The sequence below is a fragment of the Protomyctophum bolini genome (genome assembly GCF_963924005.1).
Source record: "Protomyctophum bolini genome assembly, chromosome: 14".
NCBI lineage: Eukaryota > Metazoa > Chordata > Actinopteri > Myctophiformes > Myctophidae > Protomyctophum > Protomyctophum bolini.
The window spans coordinates 40,581,746-40,608,327 of NC_137875.1; the positions used below are offsets into that span (position 1 = coordinate 40,581,746).

At 40.7% G+C, this 26,582-nt stretch overlaps 1 protein-coding gene across 1 annotated transcript; it reads right to left on the reverse strand.

The window, feature by feature from the left end:
* Positions 1–1,647: 1,647 nt before the first annotated feature.
* On the reverse strand, positions 1,648–26,150 carry LOC308328887 (nck-associated protein 1-like; the record flags this gene model as incomplete). The annotated part of the gene is made up of 12 exons (XM_080782999.1): positions 1,648–1,651; positions 2,150–2,269; positions 15,768–15,934; positions 16,050–16,145; positions 21,344–21,402; positions 22,127–22,208; positions 22,473–22,605; positions 23,353–23,459; positions 24,443–24,539; positions 25,169–25,225; positions 25,967–26,049; positions 26,136–26,150. The coding sequence occupies 12 exons, from the start codon at positions 26,148–26,150 to the stop codon at positions 1,648–1,650; spliced, it is 1,020 nt and encodes a 339-aa protein (XP_080639125.1).
* Positions 26,151–26,582: the final 432 nt, after the last annotated feature.

The window sequence follows — 26,582 nt, forward strand, 5'->3', positions numbered from 1 at the left end:
TGTCCAAAAACATACTATCCAACACCTCTTCTCCATTTAATAAAGGGGGGAGAAAGAAAAGAACACATTACACATTGTAAGAGCTGTATTTGTATTTTTGGCAAAGTCGAGGTACAATGTCCAATGTTGTTTGATAAGGCCGAACTTAACATCTGTTCTATGTGCATCATCCTCGGACTATAGCAGTTTCAACAAGAGTGTGTATGTACTATGTTTTGGACATTTGAAACCTCCCATGTCATTCCCATTTTCACTCACACAGTATAGCTTCCAATTGCTCTGATAATTGAGAATACTTGAAATCATTTTTGCATATTCACATTCATGGTCGAGAATATCATAAAGTGTTTTTATCTAAAAATCATTTAAAAAACAAATTGAAATGACAAGATTTTGAGTTTGTAATTATGAAGTTTTAAAGACTAACGTTAGTAATATTATTTTATGTAATTTCCATATTATTACATATGGAATGGAGAATGTTTTTGGGAACAAGTTGTGTCATCATATAATCCTGATAGAGATACAACAGGAGCACTCTTAACTCCATCACTCACTCACACCACTTTCCTGTCTACAGTCTTTCCTTTCCTGCTGTTTACATTTCAGTCTCACAGCAGGAAAGGAAGGACAGGAGAGTGGTGTGAGTGATGGAGTAAGAGTGTCCCTGTTGTATCTCAATTATTATGACACAACTTGTTCCCCCAAAAAAATGGCACCCAGTTAAGAAACCTGTTGGGTCATTTTCACTGTCCTTGCGTCCAGTATAAGACAATGTGCATAATGATATGTTACTAACGATGCAGTTGGAGCTGAAAAGTATAATATAGTACAAATGAGTTGTCCCCCGTGTAGATTTATATTACATTACTTTCATATTGGGTGGGTGGGAAATAAATAATTTAGTTTTATTTCATTCTCGTTGTCCCCCCTGAGTTGGTCAGGGAAACCAAGCTTTGGCAAGCAGTTCAGTGTGGAACAAAATATAATAATATAATATAATATAAAAAAGTCTAGATTATTAGTAAATGTATACTCATTTATTTCACCCTCAAATTAGTAATGTTAATGTAGATCTGCCTGGAAGAGCTCCATTCATGATGGAATAGATTGTTACATGATTACATCCATGTCTCGCTTTTTGATAAATGTGTTCTATATTTGCAAGTCATTATTTAGCTTTCCTCAGATAAAAGGAATAACTTAAATTACATGTCAATTTGGTTATTTCCCCTGAGGTTCTCTATATTGCTGTGATGTAAAGAGAAGCCATCCTCTTATACAGACCCGTAGGGACATGAGCCTAGAATAGTTCTCGTTTCTGATGTGTAAATAAGGTCTCTTGCTTTACAAACTCTCATGTTAGCTCGAGTTTTTAACCCAAAATTGTCTCAATCTTATACCATCAACAGCCAATGTGTATCCAAGTATCAACTACTTGTCCTGTCAAAGTGTGCTTGAGCTATAGACAGACTGAACAGTGAACACGCAAACTAGCTCGCTCATTTTAAGTCGCACTAGAAAACAATGGCAGGTAAATGTCTCACAAAATGTGAAGCACACCCATGCCACCATGCGCTCTGTCAGTGCAGGGACTGATCAAGGCTATTCCTGTAAATACACTGGAAATAGTTGGCCACCAATATTCTAGCTGTAAATGGGTTAAAAGAGAAATCAGTCATTAAAATGTTACAGACCATAGAATCATTGAATCAAGATGGACGGCAGTACATGCAGTGCCATTAACATCCCTCTTCAAGATCAAATTTGCCTTTAATATGTTGAAATTATAGATTTTTCCAGAGTCCAGACTCCAGACACAAAATCCCAGTATCATAATAGTACAGTAATTTGACTGAAAGGATAAATGACCAATGCCTACCCAGTTTCACAAGTTCTCACTGTGTTTTTCCACACCTTTTGAACATGAATGGAATGGCAGTGATGGCGTTTAAGGACCAAATATAAACATACACGCAATATAAATAAAGTTAGATTGCTTCTCCACAATACAGTAATAGTGCCCCAGGGATTGGTCCTGGGACCACTTCTGTCCATTATGTAATCAGTCTCAATAAAAAAATAAAAAATCCAACACTAATGTTATGCTGATAATACTGTGATATATTGCTCTGTGTATACTCCAAACCAGGCTCTTGTCAGGTACAACTTGCTTCTCTCCTCCGCTTCATCAGCGCCCATATCCAGAGGCGGTGGGTTGGCGAAAGGGCCTTTTCTGTGTGGAGTTTGCATGTTCTCCCCGTGTCCCCTAAAAAAAAAAAACATGCAGTAATTATGGTTATTATACTGCCTCCGCCTGGTCAGCTGGAGGCTTTTTTAGATTAAAAAAAGAAAGAAAAAATGAATGAAAACAGTAATGGAAAAATCACGGCTCCCTCACACATTAGAATGTTCTTGAGTGATTTTTCCTTTTTCCTTTTCTTTTTTTTAAATATATTTTTGAGTGGTGCAACGACTCAAAGGAACAGCAATGTCCGTGTTCACCTATGCCTGTGTTCACCTATGTGCGTATGTGTTGGTTAATGAGCACCAGTATATGACTGCGTACCAGTAGGGCCGCTGTTGTGCCAGAAACAGAGAGAGGGATAGTGCTGCACTGTTGCCTGCTAATGAGAGAGAGAGAGAGAGAGAGAGAGGTGGGTTAAAATATCCCTTTAATCTGTATCTGCCCACTATTATAAATAGGAATTGTAATTGACAATTCCCTCATTTAAGCCTCACATTCAGCAACTGATGCAAAACAACTGAAGTCCTTGTTGAGGCCAAAGGGCAAATTGGCAAATTGCTGCTGCCTACTGTCTACCATTGAGCCCTGAAATGTATTACAGAATAAAGCCCTTATACTTGCCATTGGTCTTATGCTCAGGTTTGATGATCTGCCATGTTGGCAGATCTACAAGCTCATCGCGTGCCACCGAGTGGCGCGCTACGAGCTTGTAGGTCTGCTATTTTTTGAAAAATCGAAGAACGACTGACATAGAAACATGGCTTTTTCAGAAAACTGTCAGGATGTAGAAGACATTTTTTTTAGAATCTGATCTCGGGTCAGAATGGGTTAAGTATGCTGATCACTGTGCTTGGAATCAGATGCAAAATGACCTGCATCTCCAGGAGCTGGTCTCACTACTGGATGCATGTATATAGTAATGCTGTAGTTGTTTTGATTCATATTGCCTGTTTGATGTTGATGACTAATGCTGAGGATCTTTCTTGATATTTTATGATTGTGTTTGTTTTACGTCTGAAACCAAAATTTGTTCTGCTGCCTGTCTTGGCCAGAAGAACGCACTTGCACCAGTTCATGTCATAGCAGCATATTGTAACACGAGTATTATAATATCACCATCTTGGTGGTCACTTCACATCCTTTATTAAGCGAACGATGATGTTTTTCTCTGTTATTTATTAACCTATTTTTTTTTTCTTTTTAAATGTTTCAGTTTGGACACTGTCAAATAGACAGACAGGTATTATAATACATATAGTTTCTAGTGTTGCCTATGTTTCCCCTCTCTATTATTCCTCTCTTTGTAGTGTACATCACAACATGTTCTATACCAAATGCTGTTAATTTACAAGGCACACATTTGTTTGATATGTTAGACCATAACTGTGTGTTGCCACACAATATACTAAATGAACATTCACAGGGCTATACTGCCAAAATAACTTATCCATGTTTACCGACAATAACATGCACATGACCATTGTAAAATAACACATTGGCATGGAACTATCATTCTCTGTCATTCTGTGTCAATAGACTGATGTGCTTAATTGTCAGGTCAATGTGTTTTGTTGTGACGTGATCATAGAGATGTTGACCAGTTTAGATCATGTGCGTGCGTGCGTGCGTGCGTGCGTGCGTGCGTGCGTGCGTGCGTGTCCATACCTGTCTTGGAAATGTGTGTCTTATGGCAATTGCATAGTTTTCAATTTATTTTCACTTTCTTCCACCTTTGTTTCTTTCCCTGTGAGGTGGTCATTGAATCTTTGCATCAATAACGTGTCTTCAAAGTGCAAAAGTTATTATTCATTTTATTTTTTTACAAATATATTCACATTTTATTTTCACATCCATAGTTTGTCTGTTTCAGTGGAAAGTGGAAATATTCATCTGAAATGTAAATGGACAGCTGAACAATCTGTGTGGCCGTATAGCTCTAAAACCTTACACACATAACTGTCAGTGAGATATTATGCAGTCTGTATTGTACTCAGTATATGATCATGTTTACGTTTGTGTTATTATTTTTAGTCACATAATGGTGACATTAGTAGAAGCAGTGAAAGTGCACAATGGGTAAATCATCTCAATAAAACCACCAGTTTGCACTGCAGGATGTTTGATCATATTTGAGGTGAACCATTCTTAGGTCCAAGAAAACATTAATCTATGACACTAGAATGAGCTTGAGTAACAATAAGGAACATTTACGTAGCGGTATATCATATATCATAATGGTATACCATAATATTTTACATTATTTCAGTTGCTATACATGTTGACTTATATCTTCATATCCTTCTAAATAGGCTATACAAATACCATGTTAAGACGAGAATCAATGTATCTGTAAAAATGCTTTAAAATCTACGAAAGAGCATACATTCATGTTCAATTTAAAACTGGTAAACATGGGATGCTATGTCACGTTTGAATAATTTAGACAAACCAGTATACAGCTAATTAGTCACTTTCAATGTCAGAGACCTTAAAAAGGGATTTCACACACAGTGTCTGGGTGATTGCAAGGGTAAAGTACCACCAGCCCACCATAGTGATGACTAGGGTTTGGTTTCTCATACTGTAGGTGCCCCTGGCTGGTTGGGTGCTCCAACAGACACAATCATTGGCCATGTTCGTGGGTGGGAAGCCGGCTGTCGCTGTTTTAGTGAGAAGAGGGGTCTCTGATTTCCAATGACATAGAATACACCTTTTTTTTGGCTGCCTGGGCATGGCTAATAAAAAATACGTTTCTTTTCAGGACCATCAAAATGTGTCAATATTTTGACATCACCCCAAGATACAGTATATATAGCTGTGCGAGGATCAGCAGTCAATTTCTTTCAAGATTTTTTAGAGGATTAGATTCTTTTGCATTTCCCCAAACGTGATTACGTGTCCCCCTTTTTCATCTGAGGCACTTGGGTGATGTCTCATCATGACTGAATTGATATAGTCCGTGTGGTGTATATAATACATTCTATGCAAAATGCTGAATTATAGCCTGTGTTTACTGTTTGGTGTTTATTAGAGTTATTTGTGTGTTCTGGAGTATAGGGACTATGCCGTTCATGCAAGGTGTATTCATCATCAGCCAGACCGAATCAGCCGGAGGCGACAGTGTTGTGTGATATTATAGTCTGGCTTATTAGCCAGGCTAGTATTCACGTTGAATGTCTTTTTCCCCCCATTTGTTTATGAGTTGTACCATATGTCATCTTTCAAATTCATTATTCAGCTAAATGTAATTGGAATTCAATTTGAGTCAACATGTGCTACGATATGTGGCATTCAGAACTTCTCCTCAATCATATACATTATCATACAATAACATCACATTTGCGAGGTTCATGGTAATGTTCACTGAGGACAGAGATTATTTCTAAAGACACATATTATTACAGCATACTACTGTAAGTGTAGTCATTTCCTGAATAACTGTTATTCCACTGCATTTAGCCCAGATTATTTGTTTTGTTTGAGATCAAATGCATTTGGCATTGGTCTTTCCATGTTGATGCAATACTTGTAGCTTAATGTTTTGTCAAATGTTATGTTATTGCTGACAGTTTTTACGTAACACCTTCAAGTATTCAGCCTTTTCTTTCCCATTTAATTTTAAACAGACACCAACTTTGTCCTTGGAAATGCACAGATAGTGGACTGGCCCATTGTCTACAGCAATGATGGTTTCTGCAAGTTGTCGGGGTACCACAGGGCTGAAGTCATGCAGAAAAGCAGCACATGCAGGTAGGCGAGGAGATATTTCAGCATAAATATAAAGTCATATACTGTGTAACGTTTTCAACTAAACCTCTCTATACCGTACTTTTAGTCATGAGTTTGCCCCCCAATACTCACACCAACATGACGCAGGCACCGGCAATGCATAAGGGCAATGTATTTATTTATTTATTTCATTCAACTTAATACAGTACACACTTCTGACAATGTTGTTGCGTTCCAAAATGTCCTTGACGCGAGGACCCTACAGCGTTTGTTTTGGCGGTGGAACTATTAAACTGTCCGAACTATTACGCAATATGACTTTAATATTGCAGGGGTAACAACTTTGGCATTGAGGTGTGGTTTGTTGGTAAGCCGGGGTAATTAGGGCCTCGAGAGTCACCTGGTGCAACAGAGTAGGATATATGTGAGAAATGTGTGCTGTGCAACACTGGGCTGTGTGCACACGAAATGTGTGCTGTGCAACACTAATTGAGTTGTCGGCTCACAGCCATTAACCACTCGAACCGTACTGTACTTATCTGACTGGTGCATTATGTTTGTTTCATGTTTATTTGAATTTGCGACAAGCATCGGGTGAGCTGACGCAGGTCATTTTCCAGCTATTGTTGGTGCGCAACAGTTGCATTTTCCCACCCTGACATCAAAAGAAGTGATGTGGGTAGTACGCTCACCTGGGCACCTTTGACAACCAGAAAAATAAATCAGACCAGTCTGAAGTGAGTGGTGCTGGACTGTACTCGTGCTTTAGTACTGTACTGTAATGTACAAGGCCTCCTCCCTGGCCTCTGTGTGTGTGTGTGTGTGTGTGTGTGTGTGTGCGCGCGCGTGTGCGTGTGCGTGTGCGTGTGCGTGTGTGTGTGTGTGTGTGTGTGTGTGTGAGTGACGCTGCTCAACGCTAATACCATCTAGTGGTATTAGCGAGGTGTTTCTGCTGTTTGTGCTCAGACACAGGGACACACGTAGCTGCGTATAGGAGTGGCTAGCACCACTCAAAAACGGTGTCCTTAACTTAGCGTAAGCAGTCTGAGCTAGTGACACCGACAATGTTCAGTTTGTTCCTATATACACCTAGCTTCTATGCCACTGCATCAGTCTAAGAAGAATATTATTGTAGGTGTGGCTTACCGCTTTACAAAAACCTTTTATAGAGCAATAAGTAAGTGGCTTTGGGAACCAACGATTCCAGACCAATGTGTCCCATAGGCCAGGAGCCTATCTCTTGTTTCATGGCGTGAGGCAGCTTGATGTAAAACTACTTCCCCAGGACTGCATGATGTTGCAGGATTTACCCCCAATCCAACCCTTGATGCTGAGTGTCAAGCAGGGAGGCATTGGAACCATTTCTATAGTCTTTGGTATGACTCGGCCGGGAATTGAACCCCTGACCTCGAAGTCTCAGGGCAATAACTACAAGGCCACTGAGTTGCTAAATTGATGTGTCTATTCTAGCCTCACAGTCACACTTTTATCTATAGTTGAAAGCAATGCTGTGACCATGTGTTACTGAATGTTGATAGCAAGGCTTTGTCAATGATTTTGGATCAACCACTTCTGTCTTTTAAGACTCTGGTCTGTATTTTGCGTGTCTTAAGTACCAGGTCTTATTACTTAACTTAAGACCTGGAGGTGTGGTCAATGCTCTTTGGCCACTCAGAATAGCCAAATGGCATTGATCACGCCTCCAGGTTTTAAGTTAAAGGGTAAGACCACTTTTTTGAGGTTTGGGTTGTGTAGTTACTTTGCCATGATGCAACTCCATGTGGACAAGAAAGAAATTACTGCTCCAGTGATTAGAAATTGATAATTCAAAATATGCTCCTCATTGACTTACATTGTAGCTAAAACAGCTCTCAAAGTCACTCTTTTAGTACGTAAAAAAAACGCAAACAAAGTTGATTCAGACAATATATTCATAAAAATGTTAGATTCCTGTTAATTTTACTATTTGAAGGTCTGGATCCGGATCCACAGATCCAGTCCGGGTTTTCTTCCCAATAAAATGGACAAATCAACAGGAAGATAACATTTTTATGAAAAAATAAAACCACATGACTTTTGGTGATACTCTATATTGTCTGAATCAACATTGTTTGTTTACGTACTAAAAGAGTGACTTTGAGAGCTGTTTTACATCAATGTAAGTCAATGAGGAGCATATTTTGAATTATCAATTTCTAATCACTGGAGCAGTTATTTTTTATTTCTTGTCCACATTTGGAGTTGCATCATGGCAAAGTAACTACACAACCCAAACCTCAAAAAAAAGTGGTACAGCCCTCAGATAGTCTAATTAATATTACCCTTCCCTTTGCATTTCATATTACTCCAGTTATATTTAGATCAAGCTAGGACATGGTGCAGCATTCATTCGTTTTTGTGAGGTTCTTTTGCATAAAGCCAATTAAGGCGTTCAGAAGGGGGAAAAAAGTATGCCGTCATGATTTATTTCAACCATCATTAATCAAATTTTACTCAATGGAATTCCATAATAGTCTAATTTGACAGTGGAGATTTGCACACGGAGATTGTTCACAGTCAAGTTAAAAGTATACTATGCAGTGAATAACACAGACTTGTCATATTTAGTTGTAGAGGAGATGGGCATGTATTACATACCAATATTTGTGTTTAACCCATTCTGACCTGAGATCAGATTCATACGAGGTTTCCACTGGACACACACTGGTCTGATTAACCCATTCTGACCTGAGATCAGATTCTAAAAAATGTCAGTCGTTCTTCGATTTTTCAAAAATAGCAGACCTACAAGCTCGTAGCGCGCCACTCGGTGGCGCGCTATGAGCTTGTAGATCTGCTATTTTTCAATAGCTAAAGCATAACATGATGCTAACACCAAAATGGGTTCCCGTTCAGAATGGGTTAAGATGCACTTAAGGGAAATGTGAAAATGTATGCTAAATGTATGTAATACAAATAATCGTATCGAATCATTTTTGCAATGGAAATATAATATAATATGTATCAATACTAAAACAAACAACAAAAAATATAAACATATTTCACCCTCAGAAAATCTGTCTTCTGTTACAAAGATAATTCACACATTTAAGAGTTGCAATGCGGCGCAAAGGTGCCTGAATGTCTGCTTTTCTCATCATGCCAAATGGATATGAAATATTTAAAATGATATTTCCCCCTTTGTGCTTTCCAGCTTCATGTATGGGGAGCTCACAGACAAGGACACAAGTGAGAAAGTGCGACTAACGTTTGAGAACTACGAGATGAATTCATTTGAAATACTAATGTACAAGAAAAACAGTAAGTGTATAGCTTCGTCAAGTGGAGAGATAAATGTTGTTTTCCTCTTAATCTCTTATGCAAAATGTATTCCTGGCCTCTGTAATGCACAGCAGAGTTCAAAGGCAGCCCGTAACATTTCTAGCTCGGCAGAAGTACTAATTGGTTGAGAATCAGACCATGTATTTATATCCACTTGCATACCTTTTTCTACCCACTGAGCAATTTTCGGCTTTTAGACGTCTAAATGAGCGTCTAAAAAATGGGGTAAAAATAGTCTAAAAATGAAAGTTATTTTTAGCAGTCTAGGCTTAGATTAGATGTTGAAACAACATCGTTTCAACGTCTATATATATATATATATATATATTATATATATTATATATATTGTTCTATTAGATTAGTCTAATCTAAGCCTAGACTGCTAAAAAACGTTCATTTTTAGACTATTTTTACCCCAGTTTTTAAGACGAATTCTTTGCCATCTAGACGACTACAAAAATGCTCAGTGGGTACCAGCAGGTGTTACTAGAAATGTTTCTCAAGGTTCTCAAAGACTAGTACAATTTCAACATTATACTTATGCTGTACAATATGGATTTTTATTTAATACCATTGTCTGATTAAATGAGCATCAATCGTCTTTTTCTCCCCCTTTTGTTTCAGGGACACCCGTTTGGTTCTTTGTCAAAATTGCTCCCATTCGCAATGAACAGGAGAAGGTTGTTCTGTTTCTTTGCCAGTTCAGTGACATCACAGCCTTCAAACAGCCCATCGAGGACGACTCCACCAAAGGTTGGCATCAGTCAATTAATCCATTCTGACCTGAGATCAGATTCATACGAGGTTTCCACTGGACACACACTGGTCTGATTAACCCATTCTGACCTGAGATCAGATTCTTCGATTTTTCAAAAATAGCAGACCTACAAGCTCGTAGCGCGCCACTCGGTGGCGCGCTATGAGCTTGTAGATCTGCTATTTTTCAATAGCTAAAGCATAACATGATGCTAACACCAAAATGGGTTCCCGTTCAGAATGGGTTAATCTCCCGTCTGGTTTCCATATCTCCCGTCAGATGTGTTTTAGAGTTACATCTCACATTGTGAGACAATATGCTACAGCACCAACTAGGGGGTGTATAACGATCTAGTAACTGCGTCGAAGTATATGGAAATGTAAATAAACGATTGTATCAATGCTAGAACTAAAATACACCGCATGGATGCACCTGGGACGTTATCCTCAGTGATGTATCCCGAGGTCATCGGGGTTTCGGGTCTCTCCAACATCCATACCCCTCACTCAGGTGACCCAGCCCGGGGGTGATCAAGTCCCGACTTACGTCTCAGTAGCTACCCTCGATCAGTCCCATTAGGGAAAGACAGGGCCACACAATCCGATGCTCCGGGACTAGGAGTGAGAGGAACTGGTGCGTGGACGGACTAGGCTCTGTGGGTGGACTCCTGTCCGGAGCCCCACCAGGTCCATTCCTGCTCTCACCAGGCCCAGCCCCTGTGCGTTGCACCAGTCTCCCAGCGCCACCAGGCACGTCATTCAGGAGTGGTGGATTCTCGAGCCACAATGGTGGTGCTGCTGCAGGCTCCGCTTGTGGCTTGAATGGCCCCTCCTAAAGGCCTTCGCTGTGGGTTTGTTGGGCTTCCCTCCTCACGGAATAAGACACAGCCTGGGGCGCCAACCCAAACTGCTCACCCGGGTGTCTAACATTCCGGCTGTCACCCGTCTCTCCGGTGGTCACCAGACTATATTGTCTATATTCTTACGAGTCACTATAAATAGAACAACTAAAACTAAAAATACATTGCATGGATGCACCTGGGACGTTATCCTCAGTGATGTATCCTAAGGTCATCGGGATTTCGGGTCTCACAACATCATACCCCTCACTCAGGTGAACCAGCCGGGGGGGGGGGGGGTCAAGTACATGTGCGTTGTATTTAACAATGTTAAGAAGAAAATAGATCCATCGCTACACTTGGTCTATCGATAAATGTGTGTATTCTCCGTGTTCGTGTCGAGGTACGGGTTTGTCTATGTGTGTTCTGTCTGTCGTACGAACAGCTGCAGCAGCCTAAAAGGGCCCATTCACACTGAGCACTGTAACTGCAGCCAGCCAGTGGTGTTGCTGAGCAGCCTGCAGCGCTCAGTTCACACGGGTGTGATTTTTTTTTGGTCATTGCTTGGTCCCATTGTATCGTTGCTTGCAGCTATATTATTATTTATTTATGGAGGGATAGACAGTATAGGCTGACAGGAAATGGGGAGAGAGAGATGGGGGTGACATGCAGTGAAGGCCGTCGGGATCGGGAGTCGAACCCCCGCAGCGCACTTCCAGACTGGATTGCCAGCCATGGTGCCTGGACGCTGTTTTGCGCTCTTTGTTATCGGGGGAAAATTCCGCCAGTTTTAGCAGTTTTGGCAGTTCTGTGCTTTCGTCGTTTTTCACGAAATTCGGCAATATGGTAGAGAGCCGTGAGGATCCCTCGGGAACTCAGGAACTGAAGCTCACAGCCTCATACACTCATTCGTCAAAAGGCCTTTTTTTTGGCCACGTCATAGAAATTGCATTTCCATACATGCAAATGGAGTCTGACTCTGGTTACGGGACTACAGTGTTGACAAACAACCCCTACAGCCAATCGGCGTAACAAAACAAAAATAAACGTGTAACCTGACGTCATCTCCAGTCTACCTACTACGCCATGTCAACCCCACAGAATTGAGCCGGTTCGGTCTGACCTATAGGGCCTTGGTAGAATCTAATTAAAACCCACATGGGCAAGCCCAATTAGGGTCCACTTGGGCGTCGCATCAAATGACCTAGTTGAGGCACGCCTCAATGCGCTCGTAGAACCACTTTGAAGCCCACACGACGAGTAACCCAAACGTGAAGCATCTTGTGCCAGCTGACATTGTCATATACGGTTCCATGTAGAGTTAGCCCATCTGGGTCTCATATGCTGTAGTTAAACGCATCACTTTTTTTATGAATACATTTTCATTTTGTCCAGTCTGTACTGGTAGGATTTGTTATTGATACAATATAACTTATAGAATTGGGGTGGTTATATTTGGTCTATTGAGACATTTAGATTGTGTCAAAAAGGTCATGTCTCACCTACTGTAGAGTGTAGACACAAGATCAGATTGTTCAAGATTCAATTCACCCCCTGAGCAAGCAGGCTGCAGGCTCTATTAGCTCAATGGCAAAAATGTCAGCATTGCGAATGAAAGGAAGGTTACATAGTGCAGCTTTAAGCTCCTTTACCTGAGCTCTTGCCAGATTTGTTCAAAGTTCAAACCCTTACCCATGCTTCCCAATACTACAGTATGGTACTTCCCCCTTGTCTGTATACAGTACATGCAAAAAAGAAACCAATTGAATTGCTAGATACAGTACAATGTATTTAAACTATCTACTAATTCACATAGCATGATAACATGAGAAGCCGTTTTATACACACAGCCATATAGTCTGTTTCATAGTCATAGATCTCTACAGTAACTATTATTTTATTACAATGTCTGTAAGGCCAATTTTAGCCCAAGTAGTTTAAAGGTAGGCCGTAGGCCACTCCCATCCAATGCAAATGTGCTTCCAATGATCTTTTGGGGAATAGCAACCGAAGCCAAACATCATACGTAAGAAAGAGTAGTGGTTTAATTAATAATTGCTTAATCTAAAATATGAATGTTGTATATTAACATGCACACAACTTTGCGAACTGAATGTAAAGTTGAGGTATGCAGTATATGTTTATAATATATTAATGCACATTTTTATATTTACCTGATCTGAAGAAATTATCACTTTATGAGTTGACACCAGGGGTCAGTCAGACAGATTTTTTGAAGCCACTAAGGAAATGAAAGTTCATATAATGGCCTGTTGTGGCGCTATCATTGGGCTCAAAAAAAACCATAGCCCCATAGAAGTCCATGTATTTGGGCCCAACTTCACCTAGACTGTATTACCTTAATAAACATGGTCATGAATACTTTTCGCTTCCAGTCACTAGTTTAAAGTCTCATTTCTAATGTCATAATATTATTTTTGGAAAATGATGGCCCCATTTATAAAAGAAATGACCATAAAGTCGCGCATGTTCTGAGGGGCGTGGCTACCGTTACAGTTCATCCCCCACCCACTCGAGTCAAAATAAAAACCAACGAAGAAGAAGGGGGGAAGTCCCGCCTCGTTGTCTGGGCCAGCCAATGGCCAAACTGGGCTCAAACGGATCTTGAAAGATGGCGACTTACAGTGCAAGGGATTTCAGGCTTCATTTTACGTTCATGTTAGACCCGGGGAACGCTTTGTCCATATTTTTTACAGTCTATGGTTGACACATTGTTCCTGATATGTTTTGTATCCTCAGGTTGGGGGAAGTTTGCTCGTCTGACCCGCGCCCTAACCAGCAGCAGAGGCGTGTTGCAACAGCTGCAGCCCACCGTTCACAAGGGAGAGAATGTCCACAAGCACTCCCGCTTAGCCGAGGTACTTCATGTCGATGAGTTACTTTATGAACGATGACGAGGAGCAAGCCCAGAGCTTCGTTTCGTTAGACATAGAGTTCACGGGAAAGCAATCTTGACTTCCAGATAATGAATCCGCGGTTGATGAAATAGCGCACTGCTGTCAGTATGGGTTTTTTATATCGTGAACATCCGTTTCTATAGACCACGAATAATCAGCTTCTGAAATGAAATACACATGTTGTATTTCAAGCTGTGGAGCCACTGGCGTTCTAGCCTGTATGTACAGAGATAAGTCCCCCCTGTTTGTTTATACTTTGTTTATTTTATTTATAGTTTGTTTACTTTTGTGTTTTTATGTTTTATGTGTTCTGCCCTATATGGACCCCCCTGTGAGTGTCTTGAATAAAGTTTGAATTGAATTGAATTGAAAAAAAAACATGTCCTTTAACCCATTCTGACCTGAGATCAGATTCATACGAGGTTTCCACTGGACACACACTGGTCTGATGAACCCATTCTGACCTGAGATCAGATTCGAAAAATGTCAGTCGTTCTTCGAATTTTTCAAAAATAGCAGACCTACAAGCTCGTATCGCGCCACTCGGTGGCGCGATATGAGCTTGTAGATCTGCTATTTTTCAATAGGTAAAGCATAACATGATGCTAACACCAAAATGGGTGCCCGGTCAGAATGGGTTAATAGAAACGGTTTAGAAATGTTTGGATTCGGTTCTCTAGCTTTGTCACGGTGTGCCAGTGAGCTAGTAGCTTATTTTAGGCTACCCAAACAGGATGGATATTCTTGAGCGGATGAAACAAGAGGTGTCCAGGCCCATGCCTGTCCCCCCCCTGCAGGTATTTTTGGCCTCTGTACAGTTATGTCCGATTATTAATTAATTTATTAGCTGGAATGCGCTCCTCTTCTTGGCAGGTGCTACAGCTCAGTGTGACTGTAATGTAACTTTCTTCTATATCTAATCAGTGTTTAAGCTTCAGCCCATGCCACGTTTTGATAACCTTCACGGGGCTGTTTCTTTTTTTAGAGTTTACTATAGCCTACTTGATTCTGTTCTGCAGTATTGAGCAATTTTTATAGTGGTGTACTGGATATTATGGTGTGATGACCCTCTCCCTGCATGGCCTGCTAGGGCTGATTGGCAGGGTGGAGTTGGATCGTCAGTGAGATTATTGGACCACACCTGAGTCTGGTTTCTTGTGAGAGTCACAAGAAACCCCTATAAAATAAATTGCTCAATACCGACAGCCGGGCAAGTGGATTCATGAATGTATATAGACAATATTTTAGGCCAATAAAAAAGACTATATATACCAAATTTCCCACCCGTCCACCTTTTCATAGATTTTGTATAGCTAGCCATACATATTCAACAACACTATCATCAGTGTTGTGTAAGTGAATGTTTTTGGTTTGTCCTATATGTCTGATTCACATGCATTTAGACACCCTTGTAAACTTGACCCATGGCTCTGTGTGTTCTTTCCCCCTTTACACCAAACCTCTCCACTCAAAATAGCACTTATAGCAGATCTACAAGCTCACAAACCCCCCCACCCCTCCCTATACGGTTCAAGTGGTTATTAAAATATTATAAGGCCTATAATAAATATGGTCTGAGGAATTTAATCTAACATTTTCTTCTGACTTCTTTTCAGATCCTGAATCTTTACTCCAACATCTTAACCAATAATGGAGCCTATGGAGGATCTATTTTATATTTTAGAGGATTTGGATGATTCCGAATTTGGGAAATTCTTATGGCAACTGCGCATCGAGGGCAGCATTAAAAAATGCGTTCTGGACATGCAGGGCTCGAGGCCTCTAATAATACAAGCAATGTATTATTAGCAATGTATGTAACCCTAACCCTAAGCCGCCAGGCTCGGGGGAGTCGAACCCGCGGCACGCCGTCCGTCCGGCTGGCTTGGTTGGCCTATAGGTGTCAAGACGGTTGAGCCAACAGTCTGGGACACGAATGTGATTTCCTTTTTTTACCTGAAGCGGAAGGAGGACCCCCGGGTGAACAGAACCGGCTTGGGTTTGGGTTTGGGCTCCTCGAACAGCCTGAAGAAGGCGTGGTACTCCACGCAGATCTTCCAGAACACCTTGCAGCAGTCTCTGCTCGCCATGTTGAACTCCAACGTGCCGTGGTGAGAACTTTGCTGCGAGACACACACACACACACAGACAGACAGGAGGAAGACAATTAAATAGAACCTTTCCTTTTTCGCCAAGTCCCTCCCCCCCCCCAACCCGTCATAAGAACAGAAGACTTACAGTGGGGTCTGATCTCAGCTTGATGAGGAACTTCTTGCGCTTGAAGCTCAGCTTTCGAATCTTGGACCAGTTGAAGGCGTTGATCCTGGTGTAGCCCTGTGTCATTGCAAAACACACGTTAGCGTCTTTTTAACCCATTCTGACCTGAGATCAGATTCATACGAGGTTTCCACTAGGACACACACTGGTCTGATGAACCCATTCTGACCTGAGATCAGATTCTAAAAATGTCAGTCGTTCTTCGATTTTTCAAAAATAGCAGATCTACAAGCTCGTAGCGCGCCACTCGGTGGCGCGCTATGAGCTTGTAGGTCTGCTATTTTTCAATAGCTAAAGCATGACATGATGCTAACACCAAAATGGGTTCCCGTTCAGAATGGGTTAAGAACAACTGAGTATTATTTTGCTAAATGCATGTCTCTCTCTCTCTCTCTCTCTCTGATACAATCTTTCAACATGTTCACTCTGGCAGTGTCATGGTTTTGGATGGATGGAGACACAGCTGTGTGTGTGTGTCTGTGTGTGTGTCCGTGCGTGTGTCTGTGTGTGTGTGTGTGTCCGTGTGTCAAGGGCTGTCGAACCTCTCCACACTTCCCAAAAGTATACTTTTAAACACACACACACACACACACACACACACGTACATTGTACGAGTGATGCTGTGACTTGGAAGTGAGAGACAGATTGTGGGTGGAACTGGCAATACGCACACACACGCACCTCCGCCAATGCACGCACCTTCGCCAATGCACACATGTGCACGCACGCACGCACGCACTGACCGATGTAGTACTGTACATCAGTCATGCCTAGGTGTGCTTTCACACAGTCACAGTCTGCTGCTTTTGAAAAATCATAAGAATGCGGCGCAAATCTTTGTATATATATTCTTTCAAAGTGAATGTTTTTTAACTCAGGTCTAAATGGGTTAATGCTTTTGCGTGAAGCCATAGCATGATCAAGGAGGGAGTTCATTTACAAAAGAACATGATGACTATTTATTTTTATTCTTTTGATGGTAAACAATAAACATGCTGGCGGGCAGTCTTTTTGATCCGAAGACAACGCATGCAAAGGTTTAAAGAGCAACTGTTTGTGGGGCTGATATGGTTCCCGTTTCGCATTTGAGTAAATGGTGCGCTGTGACTGGCCAGTCGCTGTGATTGACAGCCTACACCTAAACCTAACCCTAACCTTAACCTCAGTAAAACTATACCTAAACCTAACCCTAACCTTAACCTCAGTAAAACTATACCTAACCCTAACCTCAGTAAAACTATGCCTAAACCTAACCCTAACCCTAACCTCAGTAAAACTATACCTAAACCTAACCCTAACCTTAACCTCAGTAAAACTATACCTAAACCTAACCCTAACCCTAACCTTAACCTCAGTAAAACTATACCTAAACCTAACCTCAGTAAAACTATACCTAAACCTAACCCTAACCTCAGTAAAACTATACCTAAACCTAACCCTAACCTCAGTAAAACTATACCTAAACATAACCCTAACCCTAACCTCAGTAAAACTATACCTAACCCTAACCTCAGTAAAACTATGCCTAAACCTAACCCTAACCCTAACCTCAGTAAAACTATACCTAAACCTAACCCTAACCTTAACCTCAGTAAAACTATACCTAAACCTAACCCTAACCCTAACCTTAACCTCAGTAAAACTATACCTAAACCTAACCCTAACTTCAGTAAAACTATACCTAAACCTAACCCTAACCTCAGTAAAACTATACCTAAACCTAACCCTAACCCTAACCTCAGTAAAACTATACCTAAACATAACCCTAACCCTAACCTCAGTAAAACTATACCTAAACCTAACCCTAACCTCAGTAAAACTATACCTAAACATAACCCTAACCTCAGTAAAACTATACCTAAACCTAACCCTAACCTTAACCTCAGTAAAACTATACCTAAACCTAACCCTAACCCTAACCTCAGTAAAACTATACCTAAACCTAACCCTAAACTCAGTAAAACTATACCTAAACCTAACCCTAACCTCAGTAAAACTATACCTAAACCTAACCCTAACCCTAACCTCAGTAAAACTATACCTAAACCTAACTCTAACCTCAGTAAAAATATACCTAAACCTAACCCTAACCCTAACCTCAGTAAAAATATACCTAAACCTAACCCTAACCTCAGTAAAACTATACCTAACCCTAACCTCAGTAAAAAATATACCTAAACCTAACCCTAACCTCAGTAAAACTATACCTAACCCTAACCTCAGTAAAACTATACCTAAACCTAACCTCAGTCAAACTAACGCAGTGGCTGGGGGGCGTTTCCAAGAACCCGAATGCGAAACGGATACCATATTAGCGTTTGTGGGACGTACGGTTGACGTAGTGTTGCTCCTAACCCTAACAACACAGCCAGTGATGGGTTCATGACAGTGGTTTTCAACCCTTTTCATTTCAAGGCCCATTATTTATTTGGCATTTGAGCCACTGGCCACCATTTGATGAGATTTAACCTCTCAGACCCTAATCTAAAGAATAGTCCTGAAAGCCACCCCTATAGAGCGTCGCAGTCCCTCCCCCTTTCAGAACAACGAGTGGCCCAGGAAATGAATCCCAATGCATTTTTCCCATAGGCATTTCTTAAATTAATTTTTTTAAAGACCTTTTCAGCGTCGTACGAAGCCAACTCTTGTCGTGACAAATCATGCCAACACACACAATATTTTGGACCAAACAAATAATTACAAAGAAGAAAAACAACAAAAAATGTGTTTTTTTCTATTTTCTAATTCTTTGTTTGGCCCGAAGAATTGTGTTTGTTGTCATGATTTGTCACGACAAGAGTTGGCTTCGTACGACGCTTAAAAGGTCTTTAAATAAATAATGTAAGAAATGGTGCACTGCTCCTCCCGGTGTATAGGGGAGGGCTGTCTTACAGAGACAACATGTAGACAACATGCAGCAAAGGTTGCCATGAAGTTCATGATACGGTACTCAAACACGCAACACGCCGTCAGGCCACCACTAGGCCAGCGGGCGCCACCCGGTCTCGGTCATCTTACCAGTTGGTGTAAAGGCTGGTGATGGTGGGTTCTCCATGGCTGTCTAGGTGCTGGGTCTGCTGCAGCAGCACGTTGTTGAACACGCGGGTAATGTCAATAGTGACATAGTTCTCTATGGACTGTAAGACGGTCATGTAGGCCCTGACGCTGGTCAGTAGCTCGCTGGGCTTGGCTATCTCCTGAGTAGCCTGGTTGTACATGGTCATCCCCACAATAGACCTGACACATACACATGAAACAGTTTAGCTTTCCATGTGAATAAAAGGTAACAAGATGAACACAGACAAAGGTTTACTTTATGTTTGCACGTGTTTTGACAACTGTAGCTAAATTAGAACATTTCGCTAGACAATAACGTTAAGATAAATATAAATAAATACATACATAATGTAATTTGTATCCACTGATGACAAATCATAATTCATTATCTACATACATGATACATGCATCAACATTTGAGGACAACAGCAATATTTATTTTGGGGATCATTTACAGCAGGCTTTAGAGGTCGCAGTGTAACATTGAGCAATCAAACACATGTGAGTATTTGCAGTGTGTACATGTATTTACTTGGTAAATCTGATCTCTAGATGTGAGGTGAGGTATTCTCGCGGTGTGAAGGTGTGTTCCCACACCACCATGTTGGGAACGTAGTTGATGGAGAAACACAGCTCAGACAGGGCTGTGTGCAACTTGTCCAGACTGAAAGAAGACAACAACAAAGTATACGTTTCAAACACTTTGCTGTCTGTACGAGAACACACAAGGCTGTGAAGTCAGGTTATTATTGTGACCCGTTTAACCCCTGGCTCTACAATAACAGAAATACACACACAGTACATTGAAAACAAACCTTTCACATTTCGTTTTAAATGACAAGAATTTCAACATTTTGGTGTTAGCATTATGTTATGCTTTAGCTATTGAAAAGACAAGCTAAAAAAAAAACAAGCTCAAAGCGCGCCACCGAGTGGCGCGCTTTGAGCTTGAAGGTCTGCTATTTTTTGAAAAATCGAAGAACGACTGACATAGAAACATAGCTTTTTCAGAAAACTGTCAGGATGTAGAAGACATTTTTAGAATCTGATCTCAGGTCAAAATGGGTTAAGGATTTACAATTCTTATTGAATAATAATGTTCTAGTGTGTGTGTGTGTGTGTGTGTGTGTGTGTGTGTGTGTGTGTGTGTGTGTGTGTGTGTGTGTCTCTCACCAGAATATGGAGAGGTCAGAGGTCTCCACTAGCATCTCCACCAGTGAGTCCACCATCTTGGTGTGAAAGATGATGGTGTTCATCATCTTCCCCAGCTCCCTGTGGTCTGCTATACCCAGACTGGCCTTAGAAACACTGGTATACGCCTAGAGGAGACATGGTGGGAGGGAATAAAGAACAGAAAGATGGAATAGAAGGGAACGAACCAAATGAACAGGGAAAGAAAGGCAGGTTGGATGGAAACGAAGAGGGAATGAGGAAAAGGAAAACAGGAAGTAGGGATGAACCGAAATGCAAAGAAAGTGGCAATAAGTCTGAGGAATCAGAAACAAGAGAACGACAAACGGAAGACTATAGCACCATTGTGTATTGTATTGTATTGACATTAGACACCAGCGGATGGCGGATTTAGCCGGTTAGTTAGTCAGTTTGGGTCAAAAGAATATATTATTAATTAATATCGGATAAACCGCGGGTGAAATAATGCTGGAAATAAATGAATGGCATCCATCTATAGGTTTTATAACTTTTAAAACGGAATTAAATTATAATATAGTTTTTTTTTTAAAGGCACCAAATCTCGGCGTGCGTGCGTTAGTAGTATTTTTCCTTGAACTTGTAGATTGGCTATATCCCTGCAGCGGATTTCGGGTGGTTGCGGATATATAAATTGGATTAAGTCATTTATGCGGTGGGATAACAGGCGGATTATAAATATGCACACTCGGATTCGGGTGACAAAAAAGCTCATCCGCTGATCTCTGATTGACATGATCATGAATTGAAAAAAAGGACACATTTACACAAAATATGTTTGACAATATAAACGCATAATATCCAGCTTGCCCAGAGACATCTTGAAAATATAGCAAATTCGTTCGATACAATTTGTTCCTGAATAACATGTAGTTGTTATCAAGTTCAACTGTGTGTGTGTGTGTGTGTGTGTGTGTGTGTGTGTGTGTGTGTGTGTGTGTGTGTGTGTGTGTGTGTGTGTGTGTGTGTGTGTGTGTGTGTGTGTGTACCTGCAATCTGAACCAGTCCAGTCTCATGCCTCTGAAGTCAAACACATCTCCATCCTCCACTATAAGGAACAAGCATGTGCAAAATTACCACAACACTGTGTTTGATGTTATTTTTAAAACAATATTCACACACATCACATCATCCTTCAATAATTATATTCCACAACACTGAGCTGACATGGACATAAGCATTTAATCTTTGATGTTTACTGTCTGCTGGCGTTTGGCTTATGAATGTTATTCTGTTGTACCAGGTTTTTCTTTTCCTTTTAGATTTTTTTGAGAGAGAGAAACCATGAAACAGTTTTTGGCATAATATAAACACAGTACATTCCAGTATTAACCCATTTTGCGCGGGAACCCTTTTTATGTTATACAAGATCTACAAGCTCACGCCGAGTGGCGCTCTACGAGCTTGTAGGTCTGCTATTTCTTTTAAATGGTGAAAATGTGCCTCACATCTTTGAATATATATTGTTACAGAGTGAACATTTTAACTCAATTCTTTGCTTCTGTGTTGGGGTCCCTGGAACAACATATTTTCATATTGGGGTCCTTTCCTTGACATGAAATATTGAGCACAACTGAAACAGAAACATTTCAGAAAGCCGTCAGGATTTTGAAGACTTTTTTTTTAATTTCGACCTCAGGCCTAAATGGGTTAATTGAACTGAAAGACTGTATAAAGAAATAATGACCTGTTGCAATTGTACACTCTCAGGGTTAAATGATCATACATGATTACCTCAAACCATGATTTACAGTACAGTAGTTTATGTTTACCTTGTTTGACGCTGAGAGAGGTCATCGTGTTGACGAAGGAAGACATGATGATTGATTCATCTTCTGGACACACAGAGAGGTTCTAGCATAGAAAAAACAAGTTCCATTCTTACGGTGATTAATGTTATCGATGCCCTTTAGCCATTATTCATCATTGTCATACAAATAAATATTAGGAATATGAAACCATGGGTGGTAGGGGTAGTTTCAGTAACCCCCTTCCCCCCGTTAATTAAGATTGTCCCACTGACATTTTCAATGCTTGTGTGTGTGTGTGTGTGTGTGTGTGTGTGTGTGTGTGTGTGTGTGTGTGTGTGTGTGTGTGTGTGTGTGTGTGTGTGTGTACCTGCACCAGTTCGTTGAGCACCACAGCATCGAAACCAGATAGATACTGAACGTAGTACCTCTGCATGACTGGACCATACCTCCTCACATGGGCCCTCAGCTCCTCCATGTAGAAGATCAACTCTGCTATGTGTCTGTAACACACACACACACACACACACACACACACACACACACACACACACACACACACACACACACACACTTAACAAGAAATTCTTGAACACAAACAATAGTGGATGCGCAAACTTGGAAAACTCTACAACAAGTGCTTCAGGATACAGATCACGGGCATCGCCTTCTCCATATATGGCGACTGCCAATTATTGCAGACACTGAACAGAATTTTGCCGATGCCTGATCAGCTCTCAGCTTGGGCATGCCTGCAATCTGCAGGCACCTCACGACTGATTTATGGACATTACCAAGGCTTCCAAATATGAACACAAGTAGTTTACATTTGTAGCCAAGCTGTATAATAGCATCTTTAAGACGCTGGTACTTAAGCACCTTGGTAAGGAATGCCTCTTCCAGACTGTGGTCAAATGTACATGCCACTTCCAAAATGGTCACTTCTCTACTGTCATCAACACCAACAATATCTGGTGTATTAGCTGTGACATCTGAAATCATCATAGACTCAAATACCACACGACAGTGTGATTTGAGTCTGGCTACATGAACATGGCAGTTAAAACATACGAGTGCTTATACATTTTGGCAGATGATGAAACATATGAACTTAGCTAATAGGTCAACAATTCTGTCGTGCCTAGCGATGTACATTCCATTATATACATAGCAACCAAACACACATTACTGTGTGCGATCATGTATCAGTGTGTGTGTATTATTGTGCGTGTGTGTGTGTGTTTGCTTACTTGTCTATGAAGTCATCTGTACTTTTCTTCTGGATGTTGTCGGCGTGACGAAGGAGCCAGATGATTTCATCACGGGCAAACGATAATGCCATGAACACAAACAGCGCCTGCAGGTGGAGAACACAGAGTAAAAGAGAGAAAGGTCTCTTTTTGAACACCTACTGTACAAAGAAAAAACACACTACTTTGGTATCATTATCTTCATCAGAACATTATAGGGCCAACTCATGCAGGTGTTAAATAGAAAGTAGAAAAGTTCAACTTAAATCATTAGGTTTATAAGAAGACAGAGTCACACTAGTTATCAGAACATAATGTATTCCCTTAATAAACTGTGTGATAACGTATTCTGGCCCCGATTGAAAAGGCATTATCCCAATCCCACAATGCACAACTTGGAGTAAGGGACAAAGCGCTAAAGCATTGCGTGATTTCAAATGCCCAGATTTTGAGCTTGTATAAACTGGGTACCAGTACCAGATCAGGAATCACCATTATTATTATTCGCAGTACTAACGTTGTGGTCCTGTACTTCTGGCTCTCCACAGGAACTCCATAACATAGAATATACAAATATTGCAGCACGACTCTTTAACCCAGGCCTGACGTCGGAATAAATAAAAAACGTTCGCTCTGAAAGAATATATATTCAAAGATTTGTGCCTTACGATTTTTCAAAAATAGCAGACCTAAAATATGATCTGAAGTGGGACGTGTTCCTCAGTCATGTTGCAGGTCCCTTGGTGTGATCCATGGTCAGGCAATGCCCTCTTGATTGTTTATTGTATTAATACACATTATGATACGGTTGATGATGCTGCGTTTGGTCGTCTAAATAATGTAAACTATTTTCAATTTTTTCTTATCTATCTTGTCTGTCCATGAATACGTACTCTGCTGTTGTTGCTTGTACTGATCATAAAAATAAGAAAATAGCAGACCTACAAGCTCGTAGTGCGCCACTCGGTGGCACGCTATGAGCTTGTAGATCTGCTATTTTTCAATAGCTAAAGCATAACATAATGCTTAGTTAAAAACACCAAAAGGGGTTCCCACCCCAAGAATGGGTTAAGTTGACATTATATATTACCTTTGGGCCCAGGAGTCCAGGCTGGTCAGCAAGGACGGTAGCCAACTCCTTCAGAGCAGAGCGGAGAAACTTGCGTCTCTCTCTGTGCATGGAGCCTCTGCACATCAAACACATAGATGATGCCCAATGACACATCATTCAATTATATATTCTATCACCTTCGGGACAACATGGTAAGATGAGAGTACCACTGACAGAAGAGGAGAGAAGGCAGGTGGTTGAGCAGGGGAGGAATTAAATATTTTACCTTTACTAGTTCAATAACTGGTCATACTATATATTTTTTTTGTTTTATACTAAAACCTTAAATGGATTTTGGTAGGGTCAGTAATGTCAGCCCATTGACATTGGCCAAAGAAACTGGCCCAGACAGCCAATAAGTGGAATGTTTCTCAATAGCATTTTTTCTTCCATCCCTTTTCTGGGGTGAACACACAGATATTATTAGTGTAGCGTGAAAACATCAGGGGGCGTAAAAGCATAAGGTTTAAGTGATTAAAAAGTGAAGGGATGCAGGACTAAAAGACTAATGGATGGAGGAATGAGTGGCCAATTAGAGAAAGTGGTTAAACAAGTGCAAAAGCATGCAAGATAAAAGGATAGCAGGTTGAGAAAGAGGGAAAGGCGAGAAGAGACAAAGACAAGAGAGAAGGATGTATGGATGGATAGATAGACAGATAGAGGCAGATTAAGAGATGGAGGGCAAAGAGAGATTAGGATACGTACGCATGAGACAGTGCTTGTTCCTTGCATTCTCTTATGTCGTTGATGCGTTTGTTGTATCTGAAACACACACATTGAAGAGAGGCACTGATTGAAAACCCTGAACCCAGTGTGTGTGTGTGTGTGTGTGTGTGCGTGCGTGCGTGCGTGCGTGCGTGCGTGCGTGCGTGCGTGCGTGCGCGCTCGCTCACAAATTGTTTCCATTTTATTATTATCCTGTCTGTGTGTGAACTCCTGCAATTATAGCATTTGTCTACTACTTTTATTTCCTGAGATGGCAACACATACTGTAATGTCCAATTGTTTGTCTTATTGCTTTCTGTATGTCTTTGTCTATTCTTGTTCATGAAAAATTAATACATTTTAAGTTGAAAACAAAAGAAAACCCTAAACTCATGGCATGAAGGTGTTAAAGATTCCAATAAATTATTATTATTATACTAATAAAGACAAACAATTGTGTAATTGAGGATGTTAAGCAGAACAGTGACAATATAGAGACATTGAATATGTTATGAGTGTGTAAAAAATTCCTAAATCGGCAAAAGAGTTTTGACATAAAAATCACAAATGCTCAACATTCATAATGTAGCTTGTACACATCAAGTCACCAAATGTACATTATAAATCAGGCATAAATGTGTGTGTAGATGCTTCCTACGCACACGTGTGTGTGTGTGTGTGTGTGTGTGTGTGTGTGTGTGTATGTGTGTGTGTGTGTGTCTGTGTGTCTGTGTGTGTGTGTGTGTGTGTGTGTGTGTGTGTGTGTGTGTGTGTGTGCGAGTGTGCACGCGCGCCTACCCTCTGATGTTAACAAACAGGTCCTCAGCTGCTTTGTGAATGTGGAAGACCTCATCTCTAAACAGGCAAAGACACGCGGAACTCTGCAGAGCCAACTTGCCAGTCTCAATAATAACATTCTGTTACATCACCTTTGGTGTCCCTATACATTTCTGTTACCTGTCGTCACCTGCTTCCTGGTCATGTGACTTCAGTAACCAATACACGACAGCTATGTCCCACAAAACTCCCTTCAAAATAAAAGCATTTGGCTCAAAGGAAAACGACTTGTTTCACAATAAGATCATAATAACAATGTCTGTTCACCCAGAATATAGAAAAGTTCAGTAGAAAACGTGTTTGGGTTCTTTACAGTTACAGACACAGAGAGGGGGGAGGGGGGGCCTAGAGAAAGCAATATGAGATATTTTATGACCTTGTGATTAGCAGACAGCCAAAAGTAAAACATAAAACATAAATGTGTTTTGGCCATCCAATTATTTACCATGCACACCATCAAATATGAATACACGGTTTTCAAATAATTGCAATGCATACTATTGAAGAATAGCCTACTATAAAACTTCATGTTCAAACACTGATCAAGACAAAAATGGGAAATGATGGATGGTTATTT